This window comes from Thunnus thynnus, chromosome 2 (genome assembly GCF_963924715.1).
Source record: "Thunnus thynnus chromosome 2, fThuThy2.1, whole genome shotgun sequence".
Taxonomy (NCBI): Eukaryota; Metazoa; Chordata; class Actinopteri; order Scombriformes; family Scombridae; genus Thunnus; species Thunnus thynnus.
Window position 1 is genome coordinate 39,561,491 of NC_089518.1, and position 17,577 is coordinate 39,579,067.

General features: G+C 40.6%; 1 protein-coding gene across 2 annotated transcripts in view; it reads left to right on the plus strand.

Annotated features, from left to right (window-relative positions):
- The first annotated feature begins 1,203 nt into the window (after nucleotides 1-1,203).
- LOC137170858 (docking protein 2-like) overlaps nucleotides 1,204-17,577 on the plus strand; it is a 25,002-nt gene continuing 8,628 nt past the window's right edge. The window contains exons 1-4 of one of the 2 annotated variants that reach the window (XM_067574484.1): nucleotides 1,204-2,425; nucleotides 5,645-5,782; nucleotides 7,465-7,632; nucleotides 12,687-12,795. In XM_067574484.1, the coding sequence (XP_067430585.1) occupies nucleotides 2,366-2,425; nucleotides 5,645-5,782; nucleotides 7,465-7,632; nucleotides 12,687-12,795 (475 nt within the window). In that variant the 5' untranslated portion in view covers nucleotides 1,204-2,365. The remainder of the gene's footprint in view (nucleotides 2,426-5,644; nucleotides 5,783-7,464; nucleotides 7,633-12,686; nucleotides 12,796-17,577) is intronic. The other variant, XM_067574474.1, reaches the window with a different exon arrangement.

Genomic DNA, 17,577 nt, shown 5'->3' on the forward strand with positions numbered 1-17,577 from the left:
AGTTGTCTGTAGCGGTCTGTGGACTGATTTCTATGTGAAAGACTTTCTGTGAAAATCTAAAGGATGTGATGTTCTTGCGCGCTCCTGAGTGCCTTGCCCCTCTAACGCTAATGTCAACAAACGACCGCCATTACAACCCAACAAAAACGGTGCTATCTGACTAGAAACACCTTGCAGATATTAGCTCTCCAGCTAATGAAGCAGCTAGCTGCCTCCATCAACCACTACACATTTAACAACAAAGTCGCCCACTCCTGAACACACACAGTTAAAAGATCATTTCCTCAACAATGGAGCAGAAAATGAGCTCTAGAGCGACAGCAGAACATAGTCAACCCTTTTGTTTTTCTGTTTGTGGTCCACACGTGGTAATAAGAGCTTATTACCATCTTTCACAACAAAACCGCAGCTTGTTGCTCACTAGGCCGCAGCTCACTGGGTCTACAGGTGTTTAGTCAACATGGTTGGTTTGCAGGTTGAATCAGGTTCGGGTGGTTGATTAACACATATTTTTTTTGCGAGTGTGTGTGTGGCTCTCACCAGTCAGCAGCCACAGTGCAGCTGGAGACTGTGTGTGTGTGTGAACATGCACATGTACATATAGAGGGGGGGGAGATTAAGACTTACTGAGAGTCAGAGATGCTTTGCTGAAACATGGTGCAAAACACAATGATAGAGATCTTTTATGTAATTATGAGAAGTGTAAGCAATAGTCTCACTCTCCAAGCATCAGTTGACTGCAGCTCATTTAACGGCCACAGATGTCACTAACGAGAAGGAATTTAATGATTGTCACCAACAGAACCTTTTACTGGAAATCATGTAAAGATGTTCCAGTAACACATAAATATAGACCTGAGAATGTGCAGAATATGTGTCCTATAATAAGAATAATAAGACAGATCTGTAGAGTTTGGGATATTTTACAGTGTGAATATAAACTTGTCAGCACTCTGTGGTCAGACCACAGATACGCTGATACTGAGGTCTGGAAGGAGATGAAGATGTGTTATACTTGTTAACTTTGCCAATTAAATTTACATAAAAACATATTATCTTTATAAAATATGATGCCTCGTTACAGATAAGACAAACTTCACCATGTTAATGTGTTCACAATAATAATTCTATAGTATAATATAAATAACACAAACAACCAAGTGATGACACCACAAAATTCACATCTGAAGCATAAAATCACAGTCCAATTCAGATCAATACTGGGCATGCTCAGTGTCACAGGAGATGTGCTCCTGATATAACGCTACAGATGGAAGAAAATTCTTTCTTCCTAAACATTTCCATGACAACAATTATCAATTAATGACTTCCACCTGCTCAGGAAGTTGCACATTTTCGGTGATTTTCACTAATTTGTATTTGGCAACTTGTTTTTACATATTTCAACTAAACTCTGAACTCACGTAGCAGGACAGGACTTTAACTTGTGATGGTGTATTTTTACATTGTACTATATGTATTTTAGGATTCAAAGACTTCCTCTTACTGAGAATAACAGAGTCACAATGTACCAAGAGCCTCCGACATGGCCACCAGGGGGGGGGGCAGGATGCATAATGGGTTTTTTGGTGAAGATCAACAGCTAATCAGCACATCAAGGACAAGGTGGCAGGCAGGTGGAATTGAAAAAAAGGAAAGGTAAAGTGAAAATTAGTGATCGGAAAAGGAGAAAATAATTTGAATTTGCATAAAAGTCTGACATGAAGGAAGGAAGAATGATACTGAAAGAGGAGGATCACACAACCAGTTAGTTCTGCATTAGACATTGCAACAGAGTGTGAAGGCAGGAAGCTGCGATGACACACTCAACGTTTTTCTGCTTCACACTGATACCACAGAGAGAGAGAGGGAGGAAAGAAAAGAGGAGGTGAACGACAGCAGAAAGAGGGGAGGGTGAGACTTTTCGGACAGTCGAGCGAGTTCAGAAAGAAAAAGAGGAGAAAAGGAGACGAGACGAAAGGAGGTGAAAGGAGACAAGAAGAGGAGGAGGAGAGAAAGGAGAAGTTGAAGTTTGAAGTTCTTTAAACAAAAGAATCAAACACATCGCAGAGGAAAAACTGAGGAGGTGAAGAAGAGCGAAAAGAGGAAGAGAAGGACCGGGAGAGAGAGGAGAAGAAGAGGAGGAATAATAACTGAACACTGACAAGAAGAGGAGGCAAGAGGAGTGAGACGTTAAACAGAAGAGGAAGCAGAAGGGCTGAGAGGAGAGGAGGAGGAGAGGAAGAGAGGAAGAGAAGAGCAGAAGGAGAGGCGAGAGGAAGAGGAGAGTAGAAGGAGAGGAGAGGAGGAGGACAGGAGAGGAGGAGGACAGGAGAGGAGGAGGAGGAGGAGCTGCAGTGTCATCATGGAGGAGGACATCAGGAAACAGGGGATGCTTTACCTCCAGCAGCAGAGGTTTGGAAAGGTACAAACACCAACGTTAACACTGACACACAACAGAACTAACGCTAACGTTAAGAATACCTGTAACATAACAGTATGAGCGGCAACAGCAACAAGTAACAAGAGCAATAACAACAATAACAGTAACAGTAACGTAGCAGTAGCAGTGATATAACAGTAACAGTAACAATAAAATAGCAGTAACAGTAATACAGCTGTGACATAATAGTAACAGTAACGTAACAGTAACATAGCAGTAACATAATAGTAACAGTAACAGTAACGTAACAGTAACAGTAACAGTGACATAGCAGTAACATAATAGTAACAGTAACAGTAACGTAACAGTAACATAGCAGTAACATAATAGTAACAGTAACGTAACAGTAACATAGCAGTAACATAATAGTAACAGTAACGTAACAGTAACATAGCAGTAACATAATAGTAACAGTAACAGTAACAGTAACATAGCAGTAACATAATAGTAACAGTAACAGTAACAGTAACGTAACAGTAACAGTGACAGTAACGTAGCAGTAACAGTAATATAATAGTAACAGTAACAAGTAACGTAACAGTAACAGTGACAGTAACGTAGCAGTAACAGTAATATAATAGTAACAGTAACAGTGACATAGCAGTAACAGTAACATAATAGTAACAGTAACAGTAACGTAACAGTAACATAGCAGTAACATAATAGTAACAGTAACAGTAACAGTAACGTAACAGTAACAGTGACAGTAACGTAGCAGTAACAGTGACAGTAACGTAGCAGTAACAGTAATATAATAGTAACAGTAACAGTGACATAGCAGTAATAGTAATATAATAGTAACAGTAACAAGTAACAAGAGCAATAACAACAATAACAGTAACAGTTACGTAGCAGTAACAGTGATATAACAGTAACAGTGACAATAACATAGCAGTAACATAATAGTAACAGTAACAATAAAATAGCAGTAACGTAAAAGTGACAGTAACGTAGAAGTAACAGTAATATAATAGTAACAGTAACAGTGACAGTAATGTAGCAGTAACAGTAATATATAGTAACAGTAACAGTGACAGTAGCGTAGCAGTAACAGTAATAAAATAGTAACAGTAACGTAGCAGTAACAGTAATATAATAGTAACAGTAACGTAGCAGTAACAGTAATATAATAGTAACAGTAACGTAGCAGTAACAGTAATATAATAGTTACAGTGATATGATAGTAACAGTAACGTAGCAGTAACAGTAATATAATAGTAACAGTAATATAGTAGTAACAGTAATATAATAGTTACAGTGATATGACAGTAACAGTAACGTAGCAGTAACAGTAATATAATAGTAACAGTGATATGATAGTAACAGTAATGTAGCAGTAACAGTAATATAATAGTAACAGTAACAGTAAGGTAGCAGTAACAGTTTACCTTGTGAGGCAGCTGGATTCACGAGATCATGCGAGAATCCATCTTGTCTGGCCTCATGTTATGGTCCGTGTCTGAACCACCGGTAGTTTGGACCAATCAGCGTCCTATGAGGATTCTCAAGTTACCTCACGAATCCAGCTGCCTCACAAGGTAAGACGGTGATAGATGTTGATAGACAGATGGTTCATCCAATCACCTGACAAGTAATTTTTGAAAGTGCCTGCCCTTTTCCACATCAGGTTAAGTAATAGTAGCAATAATGTAACAGTAACATAACAAAACATTAACATAACAGTAACTAAACAGTAGGGTAACGGTAACATCATGGTAACAGTAATGTAACAGTAGCAGTAATATAACATTAACATAACAGTAATGAAACAGTAGCATAACAGTAAAGTCATGGTAGCAGTAATGTAACACTAGCAGTAATGTAACAGTAACGTCATGGTAGCAGTAATGTAACACTAGCAGTAATGTAACAGTGACGTCATGGTAGCAGTAATGTAACACTAGCAGTAATGTAACAGTAGCAGTAATGTAACACTAGCAGTAATGTAACACTAGCAGTAATGTAACAGTAGCAGTAATGTAACAGTTGTGTAACAGTAACGTCATGGTAGCAGTAATGTAACAGTAGCAGTAATGTAACACTTAGCAGTAATGTAACAGTAACGTCATGGTAGCAGTAATGTAACACTAGCAGTAATGTAACAGTAGCAGTAATGTAACACTAGCAGTAATGTAACAGTAACGTCATGGTAGCAGTAATGTAACACTAGCAGTAATGTAACAGTAGCAGTAATGTAACACTAGCAGTAATGTAACAGTGACGTCATGGTAGCAGTAATGTAACACTAGCAGTAATGTAACAGTGACGTCATGGTAGCAGTAATGTAACACTAGCAGTAATGTAACAGTAGCAGTAATGTAACACTAGCAGTAATGTAACAGTAGCAGTAATGTAACAGTTGTGTAACAGTAACGTCATGGTAGCAGTAATGTAACAGTAGCAGTAATGTAACACTAGCAGTAATGTAACAGTCACGTCATGGTAGCAGTAATGTAACAGTAGCAGTAATGTAACAGTCACGTCATGGTAGCAGTAAAGTAACAAAACAGTCACGAAACAGTAACATAACTGTACGTAATGTAACAGTAACGGCCTGAATGCATGTTTGCATGTTGCAAAAAGTCATCTGCAGCAGAATGTGTCCATTATAATCAATAAAGCTGCTGCACTGACCGCAGAAGCCACACGCAACTGCACCGACATCACATTGCTCATTTCTATTTTTATGTAGCAGGTCTGTTTTTTTTCTTTACACAATGCTACGCCACCCTCTGAGAGCTAAAACCTACACAGAACTGTGTAAAAATTAGTACAATCTGTTTTAAAATGATTAAAATAAATACCTCATTGTACCAGAGGCAATCTGGCACAGTGCAACCTTTCATTGCACATTAAAATAAATCCATCAAATCAATGTGTATTCATGATCCTGTAGTTAAAACTATCAAGTTAATAAATTCAGTACCAGTTTATATAGCCTACGCTTCCATAACTTTGTCTTTTGAAACTTCAAACTTGCTAATGCTTGTTTAACTTGTTTACATTATGAAGCCATATTAGGATAGGAGCACATAAATAAATTCACAGTACACATATAGACAGGTCTCACTTCTATTTAAGTAACAGTTAACAGCTTAAGTGGCAAATGTTTTATTTTTAAGTATGACTGAACATTGACCCCTAACTTGTGTGTGTGTGTGTAATTATTGTGTGTGTGTGTGTGTGTGTGTGTGTGTGTAGAAGTGGAAGCGGGTGTGGTGCGTCCTGTACAGAGAAAGTTCTTGTTCGATTTCCAGACTGGAGTTCTTTGAGTGTAAAGATGGAGGAACTTTGGATAAAAGTGATAAAAATCTGCGCAAACAGCAGGAGCACAAGAAGGTAGAACACAGTCATGCGGACTCTACTGATCTCTACTCTGTTCTACTCTACTGATCTCTACTCTGTTCTACTCCACTGATTTCTACTCTGTTCTACTCTACTGATCTCTACTCTGTTCTACTCTACTGATTTCTACTCTGTTCTACTCTACTGATCTCTACTCTGTTCTACTCTACTGATCTCTACTCTACTGTATCTTGTTCAACTGTGCTGTGCTCTATTGATTTCTACTGTACTGTATCCTGATCTCCTGAACTTTACGGTGGTCTATTCTATTTTATTGTACTCTACTTAAAGCTATAATATGCAACTATTCTACATTAAAATGTCTAAAAACAACTAGACCTATGTTATATATATGTTGTTGAGTTGTGTACTTACATTATCCCAAATGTTTACAACAATTTTCAAACCCAGAAAAATCTGTAGTTTTAATCAGGAAATGGTTTGTTTCCTCTACCAGTGAGTGCACGCGCACAAGATGATCAACATTTTATGCGCATGTGTCGGCGTTGTTGTTGTCCGCCAGAAACTCTGTCATAGATTCAGTTTTAAGCCACATATTTTACAATACTCTTTTTAGATGTTAGTTGTTTTTTAAGTATATCTTTTAACCAGATGGAGAACGTCTGGATCTTAAGTTATCAGAGAAACAAGCTGAGCAAACGTTAGCAGCGACTCGGCTAGCAGCTAGCAGCCTCTCTGGACGTCCTGTGTCCGCCAAATTTATTTATTCAATTTATTTTGCGTGAAACTGCTTTATTCAGTGTTTTCACCGGTTTTAATCACCGGGTCTCTTTGTTCTGGGGAGGAGGAGACCTCGGCTCCCAGTAAAAACATCCTGAACGGTGAACTCCCATGATGCCACACTACTTCACGACATCATCAAACTCCGTCTCTGTTATTGTTTTGACTGAGAGACCTCTAGCGGCAGAAATTACATATTATGCGTATATATTCTATATATATGTTATACTTTGCTCTACTTTTCTGTTCTACTGTGCTGTACCGTGATTTACTATAATGTATTCTACTTTTCTGTATTGTATTCTGCCTTTGATTCTACTTAAATCTACTTTACATCTACTGCACTGTACCCTATTCGGTTCTACTGTGCTGTATTTTACTCTACTCTGCTCTACTGTGTTCTAGTTTTCCCTGTTTGGCTCTACTTTAATGTACTCCACTGTAATCTGCTCTAATGTACTTTGTTGTGCTGTTGTTCTCGACGCGATTCTATTCTGCTTGGTTCTACTGTATTCTATTTAACCCTGTTCTCCTTTACTGTTTTCTATTGTAATTAACTTTATTGCTCTATGTCCTCCTCTACTGTATTAGACACTAAACTACTCAAGTTATTTATATGCTGTATAATCCCATAATAGTATGACACGAAAATAAAAATGTGTTCATTCTTTCTACTCTGTTCTATTGCGCTTTACTTTGTTCTTCACTCCTGTTCTTTACCTACTGTGCTGTAGTCTTAAACAGTATTCTACTGATGTCTGCTTTACTCTACTCTATTCTACTTTCTGTTCACTTCTAATCTATTTGGAAAACTAGAAGTTTGGTTTTATTTGACTCCACGTTATTCACTCATGTCATGTGTTCAGTTCAGCTCTGTTGCTGTAGCAATAAGGCGCAGGGTTTCCCGGGTGATAACAGCTGATGTCGTCTCCTAGGTGATCCGTCTGGCTGACTGTATCCGGGTGTCAGAGGTGGAGATGGAAGGCTGTCCCAAAGACACGGGACCCTTCCTGGTCGAAACCACCGAGAAGATCTACGTGTTCGCCGTCGAGCGACAACAGCTGGACGACTGGACGCACAAACTGTGTGAGATCGCCTTCCCTGTAGGTACACACACACACACACACACACACACGCACACACACACACAGACACACACACACACACACACACACGCACACACACACGCACACACACACACACACACACACGCACACACACACACACACACACGCACACACACACACACACACACACACACACGCACACACACACACACACACGCACACACACACACACACACGCACACACACACACACACACACACACACTGAGCTCTAAGCTTTGACTGTTACATGAACTCAAACACTTTCTTAGTCCAACTTTTTACATTTAAACATTAATGTTGACTTTGTTTTATTTCTATCTGCATACCTGCAGAAATATGTGTGTTTTAGAATAAGTAATATTCATGCAGTTTACAGTGAGATTATGCTAAGATAACGGATGTTATTTGGTCATTTAGTCTAATATTATTGGTTTAGTAATTTGAGGTTTACTGTGTTTTTTCCGTGAAATGTGAAGTTTCAGGTCAGATATGTTGATCATATTCCATATTACCTCCTTTACTCTTAAATCCGAACAGCTCAGATATTAGCACGCTAATGTTAGCTTTGTCAGTTGGTTCTACAGCCTGTATATAAAGATGGATGTAGCGAGGTGATGACCTTCGAAATAAGGAGTGTGAGGTGTTGCCTTTCACGCTCTGGAAACACACCCCGCTAACCCAAGCTAACGCTAGCTTACTGGGAACACCGAGCACTGCACACTTACAGCTAACGCTAGCTACTTTAGCTAAATTGTGCTATCAGTCCCAGAGCCGGGCAGAGCAGCAGATTAGCCAACTGTCAATTAACGTCCACACAGCAGACATCCAAGCTATTATTTGTCTTCAAATCTTATTAATGGAGCAATAATCGTTACTGTTGAATCTGCCACTTGGTTCCATCATACAGAAGCACGATGTATCTTTCCATTCATATGCTGATGATACACAATTGTATATTTTACTTTCCCATGATACCCTCAGCCCTATAAATGACCTTGTTAACTGTGTCAGTGACATAAAACACTCAATGACCCTTTCTGCTGTTAAACAAAGACCAGACTGAGATCCTGGTGATCTGGCTGTCTCTGACACCCAACAGGTTAGAAATCCAGCTGTTATCTGGATTCTGACCTCAACTTCACAAGCCACATTACAAGAAGAAGTAGGACAGCATTTTACCACCTAAAAAATATTTCTGAGATTAAATCCATCTTGTCTCAGACGCTGAAAAACTGGTTCATGCATTCATCTGCTTCCTCTAGGCTAGACTACTGTAATGCCCAGTTCTCACTGGGACAAGAAAAACTGAGCAGATAAAATATAGAATTGACTTCAAAATGTTGCTCATTGCTTACAAATCATTTAATGGTCTAGTTCCTACATACATCTCCGACCTGCTCACTGCTTACAAACCCTCCAGAACCCTCAGATCATCAGTCACTGGTCTCATAACTGTACTCATGATCAGAAGTACATCTGGTGAAGGTGCGTTCAGTCATTATAGGCCCTGGAACAAACTGCCTGATCGCACAAGATGTTCCATAACTTTGTCGTCTTTTAAAAGCCAGCTGTTCTCTCAGGGCTGTGGCTAGCTAGCACCTCCATCTGTCTCTCTCACTTCCTCTTTTTGGGTGTGTTTGTGTAGGTGTCTACTATTTTATGTTTTTTTCTTATATATGTATGTGTGTGAAGCATATATAAGAAAAAAACATAAATTGGTTGGTTGGTTTATTCAGTTAGCTTAGCAACAGTCCCACCTGCAGCTAGTAGCTGTGAATATTTAGTAACAACTCATCTCTACATAACAACTGGTTTGTGGTGGTTTTAATTCAGTGAATCTGCACCTAGTTAACACTGCGGTTATAACGAGGCTCGTGGTCACATCAGGGTTTAAAACGGCAGCATTTTACTGTGAATTCAGTTCCAATTTAATCAGTTCCAGCTGCGTCCCCTGCTCGGCTTCATACCCCACCAGGAGCGTTTTCAGACTGCAGTCAACCCAGCCACATTTTAAATTCACTTGTGCAGTTACTACAGTAATTACGGTAGCCTAACCAGAACGTGCATCTTCAGGCTACTGTAATTATTGCAGTAGCAGCGCAACTGAACTGTCCAATTTTGCTGACTTGCTCAGATGTTGATTTGGTCATTTTTCCTTGATTTTTGTGCTTTTACTCTGAGTAGTAGTTTCTTTATTTGTCTGTTTTAATTGTGTTTATTGTTGATATACAATCAGAGTCTGCACAGGATGTTTATTTTGAACAGTGACCGGATGCTCTATGCAGTTCCTGTGTCTGACTTCCTGTCCGGCTTGATCTGCTCTGTGCAGCTTGATGTTGCTTCTGTCAAAAATAGGCTAGGTGCTTATTTTTTGCGTAGCGTAGCGGCGAGATTCTTCTGGGACGCTACTGAAACGTGCTGCGGCACGTCTGCATTGCAGCCGGAACGTGACGCAGACGCGCCTGGTTGGCTCAAGTTGTCAGGTGTGAGGTCATGTGACTTCCCACAATGCACCATTCCACTGAGCAGATGGGGAACATTCACATGATACTGACTGACAGTTTCCTCTTCAGTCGTCTGTCAAACAGAACTGCTTGTTATCTCATTTTTGTGTTTCTCAACTATTTTAATGTGAGATATTGATTGTGTTATTAATAACTGGATGATGATAACTGACAGTCCTGAGTCACATCTCCACTTCCTCTATCTGTCTCAGTGTGGCGGCCAATCAGACTGCACTGTTTAGCTGCCACATCAAAAATATAAAGTCACACTCATATACACAGTGTGAAATTTCAGTTCTCAATTCACAGAGCAAAGTGACAAAAGTTGACTGAACCCACTGACCTGACGGTCAACTTCACCTGAACCCTATGAACCGCTCAGCTATCTGACCGCCATCACTGTTTATCTGCTTCCACTGGAATCAATATAGCTGATCATCAGCAGCACTTCTGTATGAGACACTTTTCTTGAACTACGTCCCTTGACCTATTTTTTCAAATAAAGTGTGTCAGTGCAGTCAGAGTCGATTTCCTCTCAGTAAGTGGTAAGTGTAACTGTACTTGTATAGCGCCTTTCTACTCTTCCAACCACTCAAATCGCTTTTTACACTATGAATCACATTCACACACATTCACACGCTGAACGGGTACAGGGGCTACCATGCAACCTGCCCATCAGAGGAAGCTAACCATTCACACACATTCATACACTGATGGCACAGCCATCAGGAGCAATTTGGGGTCAAGTGTCTTGCCCAAGGACACATCGGCATGTGGACTGGAGGAGCTGGGAATCGAACCTCCGATCTTCCGATTAGTGGACGACCCGCTCTACCTCCTGAGCCACAGCTGCCCTGTTTGGACGGCTATATTAACTTTTGTCTACACTATCACCAGCTAACAGCATGACAAACTAGCCAGCATGCTGCTCAACTCTCCAAACAACAGCCAAATAACCACCTTAAGCTTCCTCATCTGAGCAAGCAAACCATACACCACTTAACAAGCAGACACCACGTCTTGAGTCTGAGGCAACTTAAAGAACCACAGACGGCCGCTAGCTGCTCCAACTGACTCAAAAACCTCAACTTCTCTCTAGAAATACTGAATCAATCATTGTTTTCAACGAGTCATTCTGGTCTCAATCTCTAAATTCAGGCCCTCTCATAAATGTGCTGGTGGTCATTTTGGAAATTATTGCTCCATTAATAAGATTTGAAGACTTATAGCAGCTTTGATGTCTGCTGTGTGGACGTTGATTGACAGCTTTGATTGACAGTTGGCTCCAGGACTCACACTGAGTCAGACTATTTTCACAATATTTCACTAAGTTGAAATAAATTGTGCCCTGTTAGCACAACTTAGCTAAAGTAGCTAACATTAGCCGTAAGTGTGCAGTGCTCGGTGTGCCCAGTAAGCTAGTGTTAGCTTGGGTTCCAATAAAACTCCAATAAAACCAACAGGTGACGTCACATCTCACTACGACCAGCTTTATATATAAGACGTTAGGCTAGCTAGTATGCTTCTAAGACATCAAATGAACCAAACAACAAACCAAATGTTTAACTAACTAGCCCGCTAAGTTAACTAGCATGCTAACAGTGTGCTAAGCTAACCAGCATACTGCCCAAGCCACCAACCAAACAACAAAGAGCATGTTAAGCTAACTAGCATGCTATATGATCTATTCAATTCATGTCAAAATACTTTGTTCATCCCTTAAAGGGGCAACTTGAAGCAAACGAGTTAACAAACAAAAGTAGACAATTAATTAATTAAAACATTTGACATTGTTAGAAAGAGCTGAAATACACAAAGATTGATATAATTAATGTAATTAATTAATGACAGCGGTCGGTCTGTAACTCACTGACAATATCCAACACCACAAAGGCATAATTATGTAAAAAATATCAAACTAGCATGCTAACAGAAAGCCATGCTAACTAGCATGCTGCCTGAGCCACCATATAACCAAACAATCAAACAAAATAGCCAATGACACGCTAGACAACATCATGTCGGGCTAACTAGCATGCTGCCACTTAGCCTTCACCATCAGCACGCTAATCAATCTACACACCAGCCACAAGTCTCTATAACATCACAAGTTAACATTCACACGGTTTTACACCAAAGAACCAGATTAAAGAAAGACTTTAAGGAAATAGACACATAAACTTTTGCTGTTTCTTTAAACTTTGCTCAGATTCACAGAACCAGACAAGATCCTGAAGTCTCCAAAGATCCCAAATCTGTCGGATATCTGAAGCTGTTTAATGTTTGAACCTAAGAGAAAAGTCACAATGTTTGAATTAAGTTCAGCTACTCAAACGGGTGCAAACAGTCGATTGATTAGTCGAACAACAGAAAACTATTTTGATCCATTGTCTGGTGTATGTGATGATTTGACTTTTGGTCGGACAAAACGACACTGTGAAATTCAGATTGTCACGTTTCACTACTTTCTGACAGGATTCATTAATTAATCCAGAAAATAATGATCAGATATTCAGTAATGAAAATAATGTGTGTTTGTGTGTAGATGAGCTGGACGGAGCGCAGCGTCAGGCGAGGCAGCCTGCACAGAGGACAGAGAGTGGACGAAGACGAAGGCATGGAGGACAACTCCCTGTACGGCGGCAGAGACACAGGTACACCTGTCTGACCTACCTGTCTGTGTGCACACCTGTCTGACCTACCTGTCTGTGTGTACACCTGTCTGACCTACCTGTCTGTGTGTACACCTGTCTGACCTACCTGTCTGTGTGCACACCTGTCTGACCTACCTGTCTGTGTGCACACCTGTCTGACCTACCTGTCTGTGTGTACACCTGTCTGACCTACCTGTCTGTTTGCTCTTCTCTTTACCAGCCAGTGTTAGAACGATCTGAACAGTTTGATCAAACACTGACATGAACCTCGTGTAACCGTGTCTGTGTGCGTGCACTATATTATCATCACTTCTTTATCTATTAGCCTACAGTCTCATTAGTGATTAGTTGTTTGGTAGATGATCAGTCTAAAGATACACAATGAAAGCTTTCCTTTAAAGCTCAGAACTGTATTATGAACATATAGCTGCAGTATAAACCAAGTACTGAGGTCTGGTACAAGGACCGGCTGGTCTGTTGACAGACCAGACCCCCCCCCATGGTGCAGGCTCAGCACCTCACACTGTCAAAGATATCATAATTAACACCCTTCTAATTAGTGCTAAACATCACACTGTAGCTAAATGCAAAACACTATTGCTGCCAAATGATCTGAAATATACTGTAAGTCCACAAACTGGTGATATTAAAACATATTAAAACATATTAAAACATTTTGTCCCAGAAGAGACTTCTACCACTGGTGAAAACTGACATTATAGTTTTCGGCTATTTTGAGTCCTTTTATTACAAAACTGTAACATTTTTGTGGATAAAATCGTCAAAACCATCAAAACCATCAAAACCATCAAAACCATGCTTTTCTGATAATTTACTTGCATGTAAATAACAAACTGTACTAAACCAGTGTAGCAGTGCTGGTTTCACTTACAACACAATTTAAAATGTCAAAATACACTTCAGTTCACTCTCTAATGACAGAGCATCAATTATCAGTAATTTACTGGTTTTCTCACGCTGAACATTTTTCAGTTTAAATTTTGAAGAAAAATTCTGAATTGAAACCAACGAAAACTGACAACAGATAATTTGCTAAGAATTCAACAATAATAAATAATAATTAAATAAAACAATTTCAAGGATAAAGCCTGTAATAAGATCAGACTGGTTCTCGGTGTCCTCTGGAAACGTTTTATGCAACAGACGCTTTATAAAACCTCCGTGATTAAATCAGGTGTCTCGTCCTGATCGGCTCCTGCAGCAGGTCTGAAAAAGTCCCACAAAAGTCATGATTAGTTAGACTGTAATGATGCTGATATTCACTCACACAGTGGTGACACACAGGGCTGCATATTGGAAATAAGTACCAGTACCGAGTAGTACCGATACCTGCATTTTGTACCCAGATCTAAAGACTATTTGTTTGGTTTTGCTTGCAGCCAATCACTGCAAGTGTTCTTCTATTTAACGCACCGTGTGATTGGCTCATTATCGCCTAAATACCAGCGTGCAGGTCGGTTACATCACTATCTCAGTGTCTCTCCTCTGCTCCGCTGTGACGTCTATCAGCAGGTCTCAGTGAGGGGAGTCACATCCACCTGCTACATGACGCATATTTCCTCATTTGGGTGTGTTGGGAGTGTTCCCCAGAGATAAAGCTGAACTACTGACACACACTTCATGAACACTTATTGTAACACTTTGTAATAAAAACAAAAACTGGATTTTTAAGCCTCTTCCTACTTTTATTCGAATACAAATACAAATCCGGGGCTCTCTGCACATCCCTACTGCAACCCAAACAGTCTGTGGTGGTGAATTCATGTGTGATCTATTTGATGTTTGATGAGTTATAGTAGAAAAATAAAAGGTTGTAGACTGAAGTAGTCTACTGGTATCACTTTATCGGTATCACTTTAAGTACTGGTATTGGCACTGGTATCACAATATTCAGCCTGAGTGTGTATTTATACCTGTTATCATCTCCTTCACCTCACTCTGGGCTTCATCTGGTGCTACGACCTCTTGTTCTGGTCGAAAGACGACACGTAGCTCGTATCTACTAAATGGAGGATGTGCTGCGAGCCGAGCTGGTCAACCATTCGACATTCCCCCCCCGATAGAAAGGGCCGACTTCTGCAGTGCTTTCAGGAAACCGACCAGGTGACGAGTTGTACTCAGCACACTGATGAAGTGGCTGTTAAGAGAAAGCCGCAAAGACACTCATCACTTCCTTCCCCCTGTGAGGTCTGTTGCTTGAAGAAAGTCTTTGAGCTTGACTCCGTTCTAGCAAAGGCCTTTAATGTTCCTCCAGGCCTCCAGGAGAGTCTTTAGGTTTTGAGGGATCCAGGTCAGTGAGGTCAGGTCAGCTGCTTCCTTCAGCCCAATGAGTGCAATGAGGTCAACTGCAGGATTTTGTCACCTTTGCTGTTGCGCTGTTCAGGATTTTTGTCTCTTTGAGTCCGTTTTGCACAACAAGCTGTAATGAACGTGCAGAGTGATGTAGCTGCTGTTACATCATCCTGGTAATTCTCATTTCCTCCCAGAAGTTGCTGTTTTCTTCAGGTCATCTTCACTCAGCTGTAGCTGTGAGGAAGCAAAACTGTGAAGGTTTTCTTCATATCTGAGGCGTTATCACAGATTAATCTATTAATGTCATCACATTATTGTGTTTCCAGTGTGTGACCCTGTGCATCGTGTCTGCAGTCTTTCCATGAAGTCAGCTGTTTCCTGTAAAAAGACAGACATGCTCCTGTCAGTCCAAACGTCACAGCGTCTGTCTTTCCTAGTTCGGATTTGATCTTGGAGTCGTTGGTCCGTCTGCGCCGGCCAGCTGCGAACCAACATCAGATTGTTTCTCGTAGTATATCTGGACGATGTGTCACTCATCTTTTCAAAATATTCAGTGAACACCAATCTAATCAAGTTAATCCTTTAGCTACAAAGCTACTAGCAAGCTAACGTTAGATATCTGATGCTCAGCTGAACGTGTTTTATTGCAGCCGAAGGTTATGACAGACGGCGCCGCGGCTGCAGGTGTGCTCGCCACGATAAAAAGGGAAGGAAGACATTCAGCTCGTCAGACGTTTCATTATGTGCAAAAAACCCTAAAAACTAAAAATAAACATTCATGAGTCCCAAATCTCAAGTCTGTTGAGGAAGAATCTCAAGTAACCGCGGGTGCAACTCGGTTCAAGTCATGAACCTGAGAGTCCCCGTCTCTGGTGTGTGTGTGTGTGTGTGTGTGTGTGTGTGTGTGTGTGTGTGTGTGTGTGTGTGTGTGTGTGTGTGTGTGTGTTTGTGTGTGTGTGTGTGTGTTTGTGAGATGTGTCATGCTGCCGCTGGCTGCTAAATTTAGCAGCGATGGGAAAGAGCGAGTGAGAGAGAGGAAGTAAGTGAGGTTTGGTTGAGGAAGTCTGACTGAAGGTCGACTGAAAAGAGTTTTTAGTTTGAACTAAATGTTCAAAACTTTTCAGGACTTTCTGTCACAAGAAGTTTTGAAGACGTTTGTGTTTATCAGGAAAAACCCCTCGAATGATCAGACTGTGTGTGTGTAGAGCAGTTTTAACATGTTGAGGTTTAAAACTGACATAAAGTTTTCTTTCATTGGTCAAAATAACCTCAGCAGCAGGTAGAGTTAGCATCAGCAGCTAGCAGCCTGCATGTAGCTCACGCTTATATATATTAAAGGACGAGTTCACAGTTTTTCAAGTGAGTCTTAAACCAACAGTCATCAAATGAACATTAAAGCTGCTGTAATCATTCCTCCTGTTCATACTGACCATTAGAAGATCCCTTCATAATGACCTTACAATGGAAGTGATGAAAGTTGATCTGAAGCTAATATGAAGCTTCAGCAGTCTGAGTTGGTCACATCAAGTGGACACATTTACAGTCTTTGTGTTTCCTCGTCCTTTCAGTGTTCCACAGATGTTCATGTCTGTAATATTTAACTTTATGCCTCTGTGATGAGGTTTAGTCTTTCTGAGTGAAACAGATGTTTGATGCAGCTGCAGTTTGTGTTTCCAGATGTTTGTGAATCATCATCCAGTGAAACTCTTTTTATCTGCAGAATCATGAAGCTGCATCTTGTGCTTTTACTTTCTGTTGTCGTGGAAAAACAGATGAACAGAGTCTCTCATATCTGTGAGTTTTTAGTGGTTTTTAGAAGTCTACTTTTAAACAGTGATGGAGGATTCTTTTTCCACTGCGGTTCTGATACTGACATTACACACACACACACACACACACACACTGGCAGGTTTTTGTGTAGTGGAAACTTGGTGTGTTCCTGCTGCGGTCGTGTGTGCTGCAGGCTGTCGCAGGGTGTTGCAGCGCTGCAGTGACCGGCGGCTGCAGGCCGACCTCAGCTTTTATCTTCACAGGACAAACTTCCTGTTTCTGAACAGGAAGCTGCTTTGAAGCAGCTGCCCCCCAAACAACAGCAACACACACACACACACACACACACACACACACACACACACACACACACACACACTGCAACCTGCAACTAATGACCCGCAAATAACTACAGAAGGAGGCTGTAACCTTCCTCACATCGATATATGAAACTAACAGAAATGTCATATTTCCATCATGTTTTCCATCGGTTAATGACTTCGTCTCGTCGCGTCGCTTCTTCTTCTGCAACGGTTTAACGGCACCGACTGGAGAATTAGCGCCACCAGCTGTTCATCTGCTAACAGGGGTGTACTGGGACTGGGTCAACAAGAATCTATGGAAGCCCATAGGGGACTACATTAAATATATTTATACAGTATATTAAACAAACAAACAACAAACCTGCAGCCTGATTCA